The 17,364-nt window shown below is 46.3% G+C and overlaps 1 protein-coding gene across 1 annotated transcript in view; it reads right to left on the bottom strand.

Moving 5' to 3' along the window:
• IGHMBP2 (immunoglobulin mu binding protein 2) overlaps nucleotides 1-17,364 on the bottom strand; it is a 114,774-nt gene that overhangs the window by 69,699 nt on the left and 27,711 nt on the right. The window contains exons 6-8 of the mRNA XM_019547248.1: nucleotides 15,113-15,313; nucleotides 8,179-8,326; nucleotides 815-989 (exon numbers count right to left, since the gene is read on the bottom strand). Of these exons, the coding sequence (XP_019402793.1) occupies nucleotides 815-989; nucleotides 8,179-8,326; nucleotides 15,113-15,313 (524 nt within the window). The remainder of the gene's footprint in view (nucleotides 1-814; nucleotides 990-8,178; nucleotides 8,327-15,112; nucleotides 15,314-17,364) is intronic.

Raw genomic sequence — 17,364 nt, forward strand, 5'->3', positions numbered from 1 at the left:
TAGAAGGACTAATGAGCTGAACTGCCAGATTTTTCTGTGGTGGTGAGGTTCCCACAGCAGCTGTATCTCTGCTCTTTTGCACACACTCTGTGGGTTACAACAGGGTCCTTGGAGCAGATGCTTCACCTACCTAGCTGTAAACAAAGCACACACAGCAGGCCAAGGACAATGATTCTCACTGTTAGGGGGCTGCCTTTGCTGGTTGCTCAAATAATGTACCCCTGTCCTCCAGAAAAGCTTTCCCCTACCAGCTGGACTTTTTAGAGTCTTCTGAAGTCTCCATTGTACGAGCCCTAGTTTTGATCAGAGGGTCACACCACACCTGGATGGCATTAGCAAGCTGCCCCTGCCACTCTGAACAAGCATAATTTACTCAGCAGCTCAATGCCAGGTTTAAACACCTGCTAAAAAGTTAGTTCAACAAAAGATCACCAGGCTCCAGTGCAAACTCATAGCTCTTGTCCTCATCTTACAAACCCTGTATTACCCAGTCATCCAGCATGTACAAAGCACAAGATGCTGCATCTCTTAAGATCATACAGAAGCACAACACCTTTGCAGTGCATTGATTAGTCAGCCGAATGTAACATTAACTCACCTGGATGAAACAGCCTGCTGTCTGAATGAATCTTTAACTGGGGCCCTGCTTGAGGCAAGTCTATTGCATCTATGAATGTGTCATTAAAACCAGCCGGCGGAGTACACGAGTCAACCACTTCACATTAATGAAACTCTTTCTTGTGTGAAACTTTACAACGTTTATCATGTCTGAATAATGAATGGGAGGTTTAGAAACTGTGAAAATGCTCCTTACTTGTGAGATATGATTGTTGGTGGTAGCTGCTTGTGATCCCCAGCCAGGATGCACTTTCTGGCTTTCAGCAGAGGTATCCAGCAGCTTGCTTCAAGAGCCTGGGCACATTCATCGATCACCACCAGATCAAAGTGATTTTCAGGAAGTAGCTTCAAGGGGCCATCAGGGGAAGCACCTAATTAAAAAAAGAATATAAGCTCAAACAAACTTATTTCTTTAAAGATCGTCATCACACACAAAACACACACAAATTAAACTGTGGTTCTTAAAAGCAGGTAAAATCTACAGTGAATTACAAGCTCAGTTCTCCAGTCCAGCAAAAAGAAAATGGACTTCTTTTTTTACCATCTTCTGATTATGCTTCTTGCTTTGGCATCTATGCCCAAAGGCATCCAAGCACCTTAAAAACAACAACAAAACACAGATGATAAATAGAACAATATGCTCCAATAAGACATCAAAGCAGAAGCAGAGTAAAAATACTAACGAACACCCTCTTTTCTTCTGCTCACTTAAACAAACAAAACTATTCACAACCAAAAGCAAAAGGGAAACAGACATGAGGTCTGCCTACATGTGCTCTGAGATACTTTGGTGCGAGGGGTGGGAAGGACCTATCTTTATCAGAAAAGACCTTATCTAATATATGTGTCCTCTCAACAATGCATCATAGAGCTGCTAGCAACACCAACTGCACTGATCCTGCACACCAACTTCTGAGAGCATCTATGATAGTGTGCAGTACAAGATGCTGTAAACAGCAATTTGGGCATGGAACTTTTCAGGTCTTTTTATTATGTGTGTTCACTGTTGAGAACAGGCTTCCCCACCCTAAGTCAGGCACTATCAGAGTCCAGTCACAAAAATAATTTGATGCCTTTATGGGCCATGGATCAGAGCTGCACATAAGAGGCACTGAAAATAATTGAGAAATAAATAATAAAAGAAGATGGAAGAGAGAGAACAGGAGAGAATTTGAAAGCCAGCTGTGGTAGACAAGTGCTTTGTTATTCGGAGCAACAACATTAGTTTTTGAAAGATCCTGTGCTATTGTAAAACTGATGAATGCCACTCTGATGAGATATGATTTAACTTTCTTATTATCCAGTCCTGTCTGTACAATCTGGGATCACACCAGGCACACTGGATTTATGCAACAGTTTGTCAGCATCAACAGAATTCATTTTTCTTAAGCAAAACTTTCTCAGTATATATGTATCCAGTACAGTTCTGTGGGGTATGTAACTTGATAACAACAGTTGCAAGATTATCCAGATCCATGGCTCTCGATCTTTTTAAGCTCAAGAAACCCCTGGAAAATGCCAACTCTTAGCTTTCACTCATTTTTTGACTACGGAAAAATAATGGATCAATCCTCAGTTGCAAAGAACTGAGACAACAGGTCAGAATATTTTGCCACTATGGATTCTAATCTGAAATCTCTGGGTTTATCTTGTGAACCACGTGTCTGCACACCTAACAGTGCTAATATTGAATGGACCCCCATGGTACCTTTAAAGGATTTCACAGAACTTCAAGGTACCATGGCATTCTGGTTGAGAATCACTGATGTCAATGAAGCCCACACAAAGCATAACTGTATAGGCAGATGCACCCTATTCCTAACTGGCTGCTCTAGTTGGACTAAGTCACTGAATTCCCATTAACTAAAGGTCACTTATGTCCCCCAGGAGGGCAGTGAGTCAGCTTTCCTCCTGTTTGGCTTAGCAACAGAGAGCAGTCTGCATGAATAAATCCTGCTGAGCTCATCCGGAAGGATGCCACACTGGTCTGGACCTCTGGTGGTATTGATGCTTCAGCCAAGATCTTTGTAAAAGTCACAGTTATGCTGGATTTCGTGCATTGATTTACTGGTTCTTTTTACAAAGGGGTTTTTGAGAAGGCCAAGTTCCTTCCATTTCACAACTGCTAACAAGCCAGCAGAGTTGTATGACTGCAGATGGAAAACTCTACTGCACTGGTAGGCATGGACTGGTAGATTTACTATAAAAGAAAAAGTCAGCACAATTTCCTTTATTTAGAGTTACAGCTAAAATGGAGTCACTGGGTGCATCCAGATGAGCGCACACACACCTCTTGCGGCAGTTTGGGATGCTGCAAGACATATGCTGGAAACAAAAAAACATTCCCCACACTGTAAATGTGCAGCGCAGGCTCAAAATCTGATACCAGGAGATCAAGGTATCAAAATAAAATATGGGGAAAAGAAGGGCAAACAGAGGCTTGAGTCCTCCACAGAGTCACTCTGGTAGCCAGCCAGAGCATCTCTATGGCTGCCCCTTGCCCTGATAATGCAGCATGTGCGGGGCAAGGAGCGCTACAGGCTGTAGCAACCCAGATGCAGGCCCAAGTAGGGATGGGCGGTGTAGGGGACTGGAGTTGGGGCTGTGTGGCTAGAGGGTAGTGGGGGAGGGAAACTGTGGGTGGGGGCTGCTTAGGAGGGACGGGTCCCCACCTGCCCCCACCTGCTGGGGCTGCAGCCCCCCGCCACGGCCCACAACTCACCTTCCCTGCAGTAGTGACCACGGGGCACTCAGGGCCTGCTGCAGCCAGAGCCCCCAGTGGGGCACAGCGCTTCCCCGGTGGCTAAGCCAGTGCTACCTGTGCCACTCGTCCCAGGGCTGGTGCAGCTCGGCGCAGGGCTGTGCTGCTTCAGCCAGCACTGGGGCCACTTACACCATCAGGCTGGGCCAGTTCCATGGTGGTGGGACCCGGCTCAGAGCACAGGGACTGCATGTCGTGCTGAGCCAGGTCCCGCTGGTGCTGGGGCCACTCATGCTGTCAGGGTGGACCTGTTCACGGCGGCAGGACCCAGCTTGGTGCAACACGTGGTCCCTGAGTGCAGAGTCGGGTCCTGCCACCATGGAACTGGATCGACCTGATGGCGCAAGCAGCCGCAATGCTGGCAGGACCTGGCTCGGTGCAAGACACAGTGCCTGCATGCTGAGCTGGGCCTGCTGCCATAGAACTGGCCCAGCCTGACAGCGCAAATGGCCCCAGTGCTGCCTGAAGCAGTACAGCCCTGGGTCGAGCTCTACCAGCCCCAGGACAAGCAGGACAGGCAGCACCGCCTCTGAGCCACCAGGGAAGTGCCGTGCCACTGGGAGCTCTGGCTGCAGCAGGCCCTGAGAGCCCCATGGTCACTGCTGTGGAGAAGGTGAGTTGTGGGCCATTTTGGGGGGGTGGGGAAGGGGGAGGAGTGGGCCAGTGCGGGGGCTGTAGCCCCAGGATGAGACCTGCTGGCAGGAACTATTGCTGCAGGGGCATTTGTCCCCACATCCTCATTAGTGAAGGGCTCGGGGAGGGGCTCTAATTATTCTATAATAAGAAAACCAAAAGCACGCATCAAAATGTATAGATATTTAGAATTTATTTTATTATAATGATTGAGACACTGGTATGTATCCAAAATGCTCTAACATTGTAAATATATCAATAAAACATTGCCCAACTGATATCTCTCTCTCTCATTTTAATTGTGGAAGAACATGGATTTGGGGTTTTTTTAAAGAGTGAATTTGGGATTCTTTTATCAGGGATTTTGCAGTTTTAAATAGGGACCACCAGAATTCCTGCTAGTGAGGCAAGTGGCAGGACCCAGGCAGTGGAGCCTGCTCAAGGCTGGTACCCAGGACCCATCTGGAAGTGGCTGACCTCCTGGCCACTTGAGGCCAGAAGGACATGCTTTGACAGTTCAAAGCAGGCCAACACACTGACAACATCTTCTAGGCAATAGCTGCCCAGATAGCAGGGCGGCGGCACACATGACAGTAGTGCCACACAGAGGCCAACTATGCAGCTGCAGCCCACTGGCAGCTGGCCCAGAGGTGCAGATGCCTCTGCTGCACCTGTGCAGTCACCATCCGGGTCTGGCAGGCATGCAGCCTTGGGGCCACAAGCTGTCGCAGGTGGCAGCAGGTCACAGCCAGGCAGCAGCCCCCACTACCAGACTGCTGCAGTGGGTAGGGGGGGCAGGGGCCATTCCAAGTTAGGGCTGCTTCAGCAGTCCAGCTGGCACAAGGGCTAGTGTCCCCAGGTACCAAGTGGCCTGGGCCTCAGAAGCTCCTGAGGGCAAGCAGCCCTGAGCTTCTCACCAGGGCAGGTTTTTATACTAGCTAGCTCCCCCTGGCTGCAGATCAGGGAGGAGCTGGGTGGGGTTATTTTGCCCCAAGTGGCACAACTTGGTCCACAGCAAAGTTCATGTCCAGGTACATACGCCAAGGCAAAAATCCCTGGCTCAAATTTGGGCCGGCCCTATTTGAGCTGTTGCAAGCGCATGTGCCTGCATGTGTGGATGAGCCCACTGACTCCAAACAAATAAAGGAATTGGGGAGGGAGGAGGGATGGTGAGGGCAGAGGCTGGGTTTCATGGATATCCTGTGAAATTCTTCGATCTATTCACACTTTCCTTCAGCAAATAGTTCCTGAACAATCAATATTTACACATGGTATTTGTTGCCATATTGAGCTCTGCTGTAGGAAATCTCTTTGGCAAATGCTTATCTATAAGCATTTGAATAGTCCTGTTGATTTTGCTGGATGCTTTATGTGCTTAAAGACATCTTATGTGCCCACAGGCTTGGTATGTTCAATACTTAAGTTACTCTCATAAATTGTAAGGTATTATTTTTGTTTCTTGGTTGGATGATTATGGAGCTAATCAAATAAGTGCATAAATTGTGTTGGCCAGTCACATAAACGATCCAATCAGGAAACAGAAATGCCACTCGATTCAAAATACTGAGTAGCAGAGATCAAATTTCAGATAGCTAATGTTATTCTCTAGAAATACACATCAAAATAAATAACCAGTACAGCACAAAAAGCAAAATTTAAGAAGCAAAGGTAGAATCTAAAGCTCATTCTTGGATACTGTTCATATTAAAAACCCATTTTAATTGGAGCACTGGCATTACTGAAGTTGAAATGTCTCTGAAAAATGAGCCCACATGTAGGGCTGAAAACTGCTTTTGTGCTTACAAAAGAATCAAATATTTGTGAATCTCCTCCCTACAACTGTTTCATAGTTTCATAGTAGGTAGGGTGGGAAGGGAACTGAGCAGATCATCAAGTCCAACCCCCTGCCATGGGCAGGAAAGAATGCTGGGGTCAAATGACCCCGGCTAGGTGTCTATCTAGCCTCCTTTTGAACACCCCCAGGGTAGGAGCGGGCACCACTTCCCTTGGAAGTTGGCTCCAGATCCTAGCTGCCCTGACTGTGAAGTAGTGCCTCCTGATATCTAGCCTGAATCTACTCTCCCCATCAACTAATGGCCGTTATTCCTTGTTACTCCCGGTAGTGCTCAGGGGAACAGGGACTCTCCCATTGCCTGCTGGTCTGCTTTGGCCAGTTTATAGATGGCCACCAGATCCCCTCTCAGCCTTCTCTTGTGGAGGCTGAACAGGTTCAGGTCTCATAGCCTCCACTCCTAGGGCCTGCCCTGCTGCCCCCTGATCATGTGAGTGGCCCTCCTCTGGACCCTCTCCATGTTGTCCACATCTCTCCTGAAGTGCGGCGCCCAGAACTAGACGCAGTACTTCAACTGCAGCCTAACCAGTGTCGCATAGAAGGGGAGGATCACCTCCTTGGACCTGCTCGTGATGCATCTGTGGATGCATGACAAGGTGCAGTTAGCCTTCCTGACTGCGTCCCCACATCAGCAGCCCATGTTCATCTTGGAGCCTATAATGACTCCAAGATCCTTTTCTGCCTCTGTGCTGATGAGAAGGGAGTTCCCCAGCCTGTAGGTATGCTGCTGGTTCTTTCTCCCTAGGTGCGGTACCCTGCACTTGTCCGTATTGAATCAGTTTAAGTCAGTTTGTTCAGTTTTACTTGCAAATCTGTTCTGGGCACTCTTTTCCCGTTCCTATATCTAACTGAACTGGCTTCAATCCATCTGTAAGACTCATAGAAGAGCTCATGTCATTTACAGATCTGTAAAATGCAACATATAATTCTGTATAAACATTGCATTTGTAAGGAGCTGATCCTCATAAAGGCCAGGACATTTCACAGGTTTGGCTGGCTGATTTATAAGCAGCAGAGGAGAATGCATGTGAAGAGGCCTTTGTAAAAATTACTTTTCACAGGATGTTTTTATTGCCTTGATAGCAGACCATTCTTGCTTTGGTACGTAGCACTCTGGTTACAAAGGGCAAGCATTATTATGGTATCATTATGGTTTATTAATTGTACTGCAGGAACACAACATGACCCCAGATGAGATCAAGATCCCATTGTAGAAGGCCTCAGACAAATACATCGTGAGACCCTGTCCCTGCCCCAAAAAGCTTACAAGATACATAATCAATACAGACAAAGTAGGTGTCAGGTCAGAGGACGGTTCAGTGCAATTGGTCTATCACTATTAAAAACACCATGAAAGAAGTTAACATAGAGACACTGGGATTACGAATTCTTAGTCTGCAGGTCATAATCACAACAGGTGCCAGGGAATCACAACCATCCTTTCTTTCCTACACTGCTAAATGGTAGGAGAGGGGGCACAGACAGAATGGAAGACAGATGCCATATGGAAAAGCTAATAATTACAGAACTATGTTAAACATGCAAGACTTCCATCTATTCTGGGTTTATATGGGCATTATGAAGCATACAAACTCAACACACAGAGATCTACTCTGTTCAGTGCTGGTGAGACTTCACCTGCAGTACTACATCCAGTCTGGGGCACTACACTTTAAGAAAGATATGGACAAATTAGAAAGAGTCCAGGACAGCAACAAAAATTAACAGATCCCTAGAAAACATGGCATCTAGAATAAGGTTGGAAGAACTGAGATTATTTGAAGGACAGAAGACTGAAAGGAGATTTGATAACAGTCTTCAAATTAGAAAAGGACTGTGATAAAAGAAAATTCAGATCAATTTTCCTCTATGTCCAGTGGGAGAGAGGCCAAAAAGTAACAGATTTAAATTGCAATGAGAAAGATTTAGGTTGGATATTAAGCAAAACTTTTAAACTACAAGGGTGGTTGAGCACTAAAAGAGGTAACCTACAGAAGTGGTGGATTCTTTGTGACTAGAAGTTTTTAAAGTGTAGGTTAAGCATGGCATGATCCTGTCTTCAGCAGAGGGCTGGACTAGATAACCTGAGTTTATGTTACCTCATCCATTTTGTAACTAGTAAAGTGATTCTAATAGCAAAGCAGGTAACCAGACCTAAGTATTTTGCATGTTTCTTATTCCATTACAGATTACCTGCAAGAAACCCTTCAAACCACATGAAGCTTCATCATGCACTACTACTTCACACTGGTCATCTCTAACCACACCCCTTTTGACCTAATATTCGTGCAAAGGAGAAAACCATGTCTCTAACCTGTGTTTGTGGCAAGAACAACATCAGCCTTGGTAAGGACTGTAGTCATAGCAGTTTCTTCTCGCTCCTTCAGCTCCTTCCTCAAGGTCTTTATCTCATTTAGAAAATGGCTTCTCTCTCCCTTGTCTTGAGTCCTTTTGGTCTTGGCCTGCAACATGGAATTCAAAAATTAAAATTAAAAAAAACCCAGAGCCTCTGGTCCAGCAGACTTGATCCAACACACTTGCTTCCCTCAGAGCCTTTTAGTGGCCCATTTAATAATCAGAACAGCACACACTGGCTTAAGTGCAGTTTGGCAGATTCTACTCAATAGCACTCCATTAAAAATAAGACTGCTCTGGGAACCAAATGTAAATGTTTTACTCTCTTGACTATTATGCGAGTAAGGCCTGCAGTACGGAATCTAGAACTTTATGACAACATAATCCATTACCCAATCTTGATCTGTTCCAGCTAGCACATTTGTGTGTCCTGAAAGGCATTTTTCCCCAGTGCAATGTAGCTTCCCATACAGAACGTGGCTCTATGGTTTTTGAAAAGAGACTGATAAACTCATACAATCAAAACCGACACAGAAAAATCAAGGCTGGACTGCTGATCAAACAGTCCAAATGCATTCTTCTGCATAATGATCCCTTCCAGAGATTAGTCAAGCACTTCTCAATACCACTCAGTCTTTTTCAGCTTTAACCAGCTGATGATTAAACTCACAGGTCTGAAGATACTACCAGCACAGCTCTTAACTGGGGACACAGATGATAAAGAGCAGGTAAAACCCTCATACCTCCCCTGCCCCTTTGCCCAGTGCTCCTCCAGGAAGGAAATGACTGTGGAGGGGAGACAGAAAAGGACAAGGAACAACAGTAAGCTTGACCTCATTCTCTCCCCTCCACTACTCTCCAATCACTAGCTGATGTAGTTGGCTTGGCAGACACAGAGGGAGCAATCTGAACAAGGGCAAATGGACAGCCGAGGCCTTACTCCTTTGCCAAAGTAAGAGGAAAACTGAAGAAGAGCTGAAAGGCTCCAAAAAGCAATTTGTTCCTTGCTCAGCTTTTGGAGTGCTAAGGCCATGAGCTGACTCTTACTCAGGGCAGACAGTAAAGCTAGAAGCACCTTTTAAATAAAAATGCTAAATGATTGTACTTCTCTGCCTTAAGCAACAGCTCTACACTTTTTAATAATTGCATATGATCATGTGCAAATGATTCAGAACAATCTCTTTGAACAGAACATCAAGGGTTTGGGGGTTTTTTTTTTTGGTTATGAGGTTAAAAAAAAAGCCCACTGGTTCCCAGAACATCCACAGCTAAACTTTGGTGGTTGTGATAGACTGATGAAGCCACCTGCCATTGTAATTTATCTTGGAAAGGCACTAACCTCTTCCTCAGCAATTATGCTTTCCCAAATGGAAAACAACTTTGGGAATCGTTTATCTCCCTGGAGGCTAAAACTTATTAGAAGAGAAGCCTGGAAAGACTACAAAAATGCCATTCACCCATACTGCTCCAGTAAGAAGTTTGGTATGGAAGTGAGCAAGTGGATGGAGAGCTGGCTGTAACTAGTGATGCTAAATTCTCTTCCTCACAGAACTTCAGGAAGCAGACAGGATTTAGGAAAGTCTCAGGATCTAGTACATTGTGCTTTAACATTTGCTCTGGAAAGGGATCTGGTTAAACTAAAACAGCTAGTAAACTATCTAGTATAACTGCACCTAGATTTCTCCTAATGTCCTTAGGATGCAAAGAGCCAAGTGGATCTCAGCAGAGACCGCAGTCAAGAGCGCACCACAGAGCAAAGGCAACATCAAAAGCCTGGCAGCACAGCCCTAAGGTACCCTTTGGAGCACAGAGTAAGCTTGTAGGAAGACTGAATTCTCTTTACCATTATCCTTGTCTTTAAATCCTGCACATAAAATCCATGCACCTAAGGGGACCCATAAGAAGTTATTATTACTGCATTACCACAATCAGAGCCCCATGGCAATAAGCATTGTAGAGTAATACAGTCCTTGTCCCAGCAAGGTTACAGTCTAGAGGTAGACAAGGCAGAGGATGTATAGAGTGAACACAACAGTGATTTTCAAATATGGTGTTAATTCCATAATTATTCTGGAGAGAGGGGAGTTTGGGAGACGCAAAGGAAATGAGAAAAAGGAAAAAAATGAGTTGGTGAAAAGGACAAGGCAGAGGACAGAAAAAATAAGGGAGGAAGAATGAGGCAAGTCTGTAAAGCTATAATCAAGACATGTATAACCTAGGGCAGTCAAACCTAGGTGATCTCACAAGCAAATGAGATGCAACTATTCATTTTGAAAAGAAGATCTTATGGAAAATCTTAGGTGCATAGATAGTATGATCACATAACACAAGAATGGCTCATAGGAAGCAGTAATGAGCTTTATCAATTATACAAAAACTTAACCCTGACAGGAAATCAGAGAACAACTGCTATAGCAGCTGGGGCACTTTGAAACAATGGAAACGATATGGGCACCAGAGAAAGTCCTCCCCAGGGTACTGGAGGGAAGAAGGTCACCTAGAACAGTGGTTCTCAGCCTTTTGCATCTTATGTCCAACCAGACATTGTGTCAAAAAACCCTGGTCCCACCATGATAAAAACAAATCCCCACAAAACTGCACTATTTGAGATATCTGTTGATTCATCTATCTGAAGTGCAAACAACTTTGATTTTTTCAATCAGGCAATGAGTTGAAGTCCCACCTATGCAACCTTCAAGTCCCACTGGTTGAAAAACACTGACCTAGAAGATCAAGATGAAGATGACTAGGTGATGAAGTGTCAAACCTACAGAAATTAAATATGGATGATTGGAGGATGAAGGTACACAACAGCCAGGAATAGAGGAAGATAGTGGAGACAGCGAAGGCCCTCTAGGGCCTATAGGGCTCCTATTATTAGTAGTAGTATTAGTAGTAGTAGCAGTAGTAGTAGTAGTATTGGAAGGATGAGAACATGAAGGGCAGGAGGAGGGATGCTGAAGTAAAGATGGTCTGAGGGAGGGAGCAGGAGACTGCCTCAATATGGTACCTTGTTCATTTTCAGCCAATACACGTTTGACCTTGTTCAGTATTTCCAAGTTTCCTGCTATGGTATATGAGTAGGGGCTAGGAAGCTACCTGAGTGCCTCTATGAGTGTTAAAGTATACTGTGAAAGCTACATAACATCATGCCACTGCTCATAAATTTACACTGCAGTAGCATGCAAAAGCCTCAGCCAAACCAAGACCCATTTTGCCAGACACTTTCAAACAAATGCACAAAGATGGGTCCTGAAGAGAACTTCAGGTTTTTTTTAAGTAAATGAAAGGTGGCAGCATAAATCCACTAGGCGAAGGAAGAAGAGAACAAATCTGGAGGATTTCATAGGTACGTGACCCAGTCAATAAAACCACAGGGTGTACTGAGCCTTTTGAGTCCGCATTTCAGAACTTGAGCAGGTATATGTCTTTTTAAATACCTCCCAATAGCAGTCACTCTGGAACACAGGCCATCAGCTGCTTGAGGTCCCCTTTTCAGGAGGAAGAAGAAAGGAAACCCAAGTACCCATGAATCCCTGTTTTTCTCTCAATTTTCCACCCTGCTATGGCAAATCGCAAGACCCAAAGTACACATCAGTCACTATCTCCCCATTTATTCAGCTCACCCCCAAGCAAAGCAGCAAATAACTTGCAAATTGGAAAGACATGAAATGGCTTAAGACATCATAAAAAAAAGCTTATTAGATGTGAAAACAACCCAAGTCCTTGTCAAGGCAGATACTAAGCAATCCATTCATTTTATGAGACTGTTCCCTGGCTGAGGATACTTATTAACCGTGGAGCTCAGTCCTGCTTCTGAGGTCAACCTGCAGAAACCTTAAGACTCCCAGGAAACCTGCCCACCAAGAAAGACTCCTTTATAGCTCCCAGATGCTTGTACTGTAAACATGTTCCAAGACAGCGGCAGGAATGCAGGATGATGCATAGCCTTGACTAAAGAACTTAAGTAAGCTGCTGCCTTAGCAATGGCTCCAGATGAAGGTTTATGGATTTGTAAGCCACATCCAGCCTGCACCAAAAAAAGCATTGCAATGTCTGCAGCCATACAATGTCTGAAGATGTTTCTGACTGCAGCAAAGACAGTTTGTTGACACCAAGAGATTACTAGCAAAATCAGTATTTTATCAGAAGCCGGGAGCAGGGGGGAGTAACAGATCTAGAAAAAGGTTGTTGAGTAGGTCTTTTATTCCACAGATTTAGGGTAAAAAAGCAAAGACTTTAGGGAAGGATCTATCTTCGTACACAGCAAACTATTTGCAGGCAGATGTAACAAGATGTATTGTGTGTGCTTAGAGAAGAAGATACTTCAGCTGAGGCAAATATCTTCCTTCATGGTGCGTTACTGCCATGGTGAAGGCATCCTGTGCAAGGCTGCTGTCAGGAAGGGAGGGAAAAATGCAATAACATCTACTGAACCTTCATGTCCTAATTCAAAATGTCAAACTAATTTAATAGTGTTAAAACTCATTTAAAAAATAGTTACGATTTTCAATAGCTCCCTTCAGTTTTTCTCCCAGGGGCTGGAGATGGGAGGAAATTTCAAGGCAATCAGATATCGAATGATGAAGTTATTTAATCATTTGAACATTTTGCTCTATTCCCACTGTAAAAGGTAGGACTAGAGAAAGGTGCCAGACCAACAACCTGGGAGAGGGAGGGAGGTGTTGGGGAAGATGGGAAAGGGAAGGTGGACTGCAACGCCCCCCATAGTCCTGTCCCTCCCTCCAGCTCCCCCTCTCCTGCTCCTACTTACCAGCTCCCTGCTGCAGCCACTGGGGACTGTCTGAATCACTGAAGCTCTCCGCATGTTTTCCAAAGATTCGGAGAGCTTTGAATCAATTCAGACCTTTTAATTGGTCCCCTGATTTGATTCAGAGATTTGGCCACCAAATCCGGCTGAATCTCCTCCGAATCGAATCACCACCTGAAGCTTTGCACAGCCCTAGTTTAAACGTATAATAGAACACAAGCTCAGTGCACATAAGCCAGTTTAAAATGGCTGAAACTGGTTTAAGATAAACCTGGTGGAATGCAGTATCCAACTTAACTAATTTGGGTCAAACCAGTTTATGGAACTTCTGCCCCAGACCTCTTCCTGGTTCAAGTTAAATCAGAGTCCCTCAGCATGCTTTCCAGCCCTGGGCTGGGCTGTGTTGTCTACTCCAGACAGCAGGTATGGTCCTGCCCCTCTGCTCCCTAGCTGGAGCAGTGAGGGTCAGCTGATGGGGGATGCAGCCCAGCCTACAGGGGAGGGACTGCCTCCCCCCAGGCAAACCCCAGCTAGGGTCTGGGCCCAGGGTGTGGGGTTAAGCACCCCTTTCCCTGCTCAAACTTACTGCTGGCTGCAACTGTGGACTACAAATCCAAGAGGCACCTGGAAGCAGGAAAAGGAAGTAATGAGCAACCCGGCAGAGTCCTGCTACTGTAATTCTGGACTGCAAATTCCAGAAACGGCAAAGGCAGCAGGGAAGAGGAAGTGAACACACAGCCAGAAAGCCGTGCTGTAGCGCCCGCCCCAGCTTCTGGCCTGAGGCACTGCAGACACAGGGCTACATTTCCTGAATCAAAGTGTCTGTTTACTTCTGTTTGAATGTAATCTGTGCAGCTTAAACTAACCTGCAAAGACTGAACTGACTCGGCCTCGGGTTTTTGACTGTCTGTACCTAGCCCCAGGGTCTCACCCTGCTTCCTCTCCTGCCACACCTTGATATTAAAAGTAATGAGGGGAGGCTGGGGAACCTAGGGTGCTCGCTCACTCTTAGTTCTTGTTCTCTGAGGCCCTACTTACATTAAGGGCTAATTTTGTGGTTTCCTTCTGCCCCTACAGCCATGCCCAGGTTTTGCAGGTATTACTGGTTAATCACTGTAATGGGACAACTTGCCCCCATACAATGTCAGGCCTCTAATCATTTGCCAGGGTCTTGGCCTTCCCAACTTCCACCCCTTTTCTCTAGCTGGGCCCCCTAACTCAAGTTCCACTGTTCTTACCCCCACTTCCGGGCCCTTTTGGAAAGGACAGCTATAGTGTTCTTTTTGAACCATAGTAAATTGATTACACAAACAGTTTTCTAGAGTGTATTATATTTAACCTTTAGCAGCCCTTACAACAATCCCTCCCACGCAAGCAAAGGTAAACCCCAGGCTTAAGAATCTGTCCTATATACATTGCTTAAATGACCTGCAGCACAGGTCCAAACTCATCACCATATCTCACTTTCAGGGATCCTTACAGGCATGAAACCATGCTCATACAATTAATCCAAGTATCATTTTAAGCTATTTGCACTATAATTAATTTGCAATAAATCTAAGGCCTGTTTTTTTCTTCCATTTGCTCTTTAAAAAGACAGGTGAGTCTGATGCTTAATTGCACACTGGAGCTGCTGCTTACCTTCAAATCTCTCTCTTCAAATACCTGAAGAGCAATTATAAAGAGGATGACAACAGACTTCTCTCTGTTGCTGTAAGGGACAGGTCTAGGAGCACTGGCCTCAAACTACAACAGAGGAAGTTTAGATTGGACTTTGTGACTACAAGAGAGGTTAAAATTGGAATAGGCTACCTAGAGAAGCTGTGGAATCTCCATCCCTGGACATTTTCAAGAGCAGGGGAGACAAACACTTGACTGGGATGGTTTAATCTGGGATGACCATGCCTTGAGCAGGGGCTGGACTAGATGACCTTGTTAGGTCCCTTCCAGCCCTACTTTCCTATGATCTCAAGTGAGCAGGAAGTAGAAAAGAAGTTATGATTGAGGTATAAAGTGCTTGACATGTTAACACAAATGCAGAGCACTGTTTGGCAATACAAGTATTATTGAGAAAGTGTTCATACTACAGAGAAAGTATGTTGTGAGCAAATGAGACACATACGAATGCCTGGTCAATATCCTTCCTGATGTCAGCTACGATCTGGGCATTATCTCCACGGGCCAAAACCGCATCCAGGGAATGTTGCTGGATGGACTCCAGGAGACGAGCCGGGTGACCCAAGCGCAGAATCCTCACTTTGTAAGCAGCAAGTCTCTCCACTAGATTATCTACTGCCACATTTGATGGGGCACAGCACAGGACCTGGAAGATCAAACAAAATGCTATAATTACTTTCAAAAGGACTGCAAAGCCTTTGGTTAAGAACATGTAAAGCACAGATAGTCTCAGTGGAGCATGGAGGAGGGGAAGAGAAGATTGATGAATACAAGTGAGAGGAAAAGCCACCATTTAAATTTCTGCAGCTTCAAAACATTGCTGGAAAGATGCCTGCTGCCATAAGACAAAAGGCAAGGTTTTAAATAATCACTGACCACTAACATCTCTATTTCAATTTAGGCCGTGTCCACACTTCTAATTTTGTTCTGATTTAGATATCTGCAAGGCAAATATTATGGCAACAGTGACAGGGAGAGCTGCTATTTGTAGTTGGGTTCAACTGTTTATGGAAATCAGGGACATTCCTACTGCACAAAAAGAGTGAGTGTCCCAGGGCCCTGGCAAATGTTGCTTTTGTTGTGTGAAACTCATACATAGCCCATGACATCCCAGACATTAAGTGAAACATTAAACGATTTAACATCTGGCCAGTTAGAACATGATAGGGCATGGTACAGTCCTCTGTTATTCCGGAATGCACTGCACCATGCCCCCAAAACCAGTCCACAGAGGCAATGGTAAACCATGACTTCTTATCTTGGAGGATAACACCATACAGCAGTTCCATCTCTTCTAGAATGGGGTGGGGCACAAGGATAGTCATGAGCCATTCTGGTCTTGGAGAAAAGATCTGAGGAGTAAATGGACTGACCACACTGTAGATTTGCTCCCAGTGTGTGTGTGTGAGAGTGTATGTGTGTATGAGAGTGTGTGTGTGTGTGTGTGCGAGTGCGCGAGTGAGATTCTGCAGCTGGACAGTCAATCAGCACACTGAGTGCTTGTGGCAGGACGGCCTCCAGGGGTGCCGTGACCTCCCCCAGTGCCCTACCTACCTGTGCCAACTTGGGTCTTGAATGCACCCGCTGTCTCGCCCGCCACATCTTTGATCTTATATTATTAATGGGAAGCTGCCTTCCTGCCCACTGTGGCACGGTGCCCACCTTACTATGCCAGGACTCTATGCCCTATACTCGCCCTCTCCTGGGACTACTCTATATGCGCGCGCCCTCCTGGGGCCTTCTTCCTATGCTTGCCCTCTCCTGGAGCCTTGCTCACTATCCGTGCCCCCTCCCGGGGCCTGCTCAACATCCGCGCCCCCTCCCGGGGCCTCTCACCCACAGACAGGACCCCACTGGGGCCTGCTCAATGTCCACGCCCTCGCCCATTCTGGGGCCTTGCTCACGCCTCTCACGCTCTCCACCCGCACTGGGGCCTTGCTTGCGCCTCTCGCGCTTCTCCGCCCACACCGGGGCCTTGCTCGCGCTTCTCGCGCTCCTCGCCTGCACTCGGGCCTGTGCTTGCGCTCCTCGTGCTCCTCACCCGCACTCGGGCCTTCTATGCCCGTGCTTCTCACGCGCCCGCCCGCACTGGGGCATTCTAGGCCCAACTCGGGCTTCCCAAAGTTGGGGCTCAGGCAGCCTCAGCCTCACCTGGCCCCCGGACCCCTCCTTGGGTCCTGTGCCCGACTCGGGCTTCCCAAAGTTGGGGCTCAGGCAGCCTTAGCCTTACCTGGCCCCCAGACCTGCCTTCCTGGGCCTATGCCCCACCGGGCCTGTCCCGCTAGTCTCCCACGCTGGGGTCGGGGTTGGGACACCCCACAACACAGTGCCCCTGCGGTGCTAGGAACCCCCCCTTCTACTGCCTTGAGGCCTCCTCCACCCCTATAGCCTCGCCCAGTCCTCCGGTCATAACAATAACCCAAAACCAAAATCTCCCTCTCCTGGGTTACAACACAACTTCCAACCACAACAGAAAACTCCCCCTTCTGGGTTCCAACACAACTTCCACGCACCATGGAAAACCCCCTCCCTCCGGGGCTCCAACGTCAGTTCCAGGCAAAACCTCCAAGGATGGAGGTGAGTCAGTCTCACCTCCATCCTTGGCAAAATCTTTGAGAAAATCATCAAGGCTCACATTTGTGAGAGCCCGGCACGACAAATTATGCTGAGGGGAAACCAGCACGGGTTCGTGGCAGG

Source organism: Crocodylus porosus, unplaced genomic scaffold (assembly GCF_001723895.1).
Source record: "Crocodylus porosus isolate Cpor-Errol unplaced genomic scaffold, CroPor_comp1, whole genome shotgun sequence".
In the NCBI taxonomy this organism is placed as follows: domain Eukaryota; kingdom Metazoa; phylum Chordata; order Crocodylia; family Crocodylidae; genus Crocodylus; species Crocodylus porosus.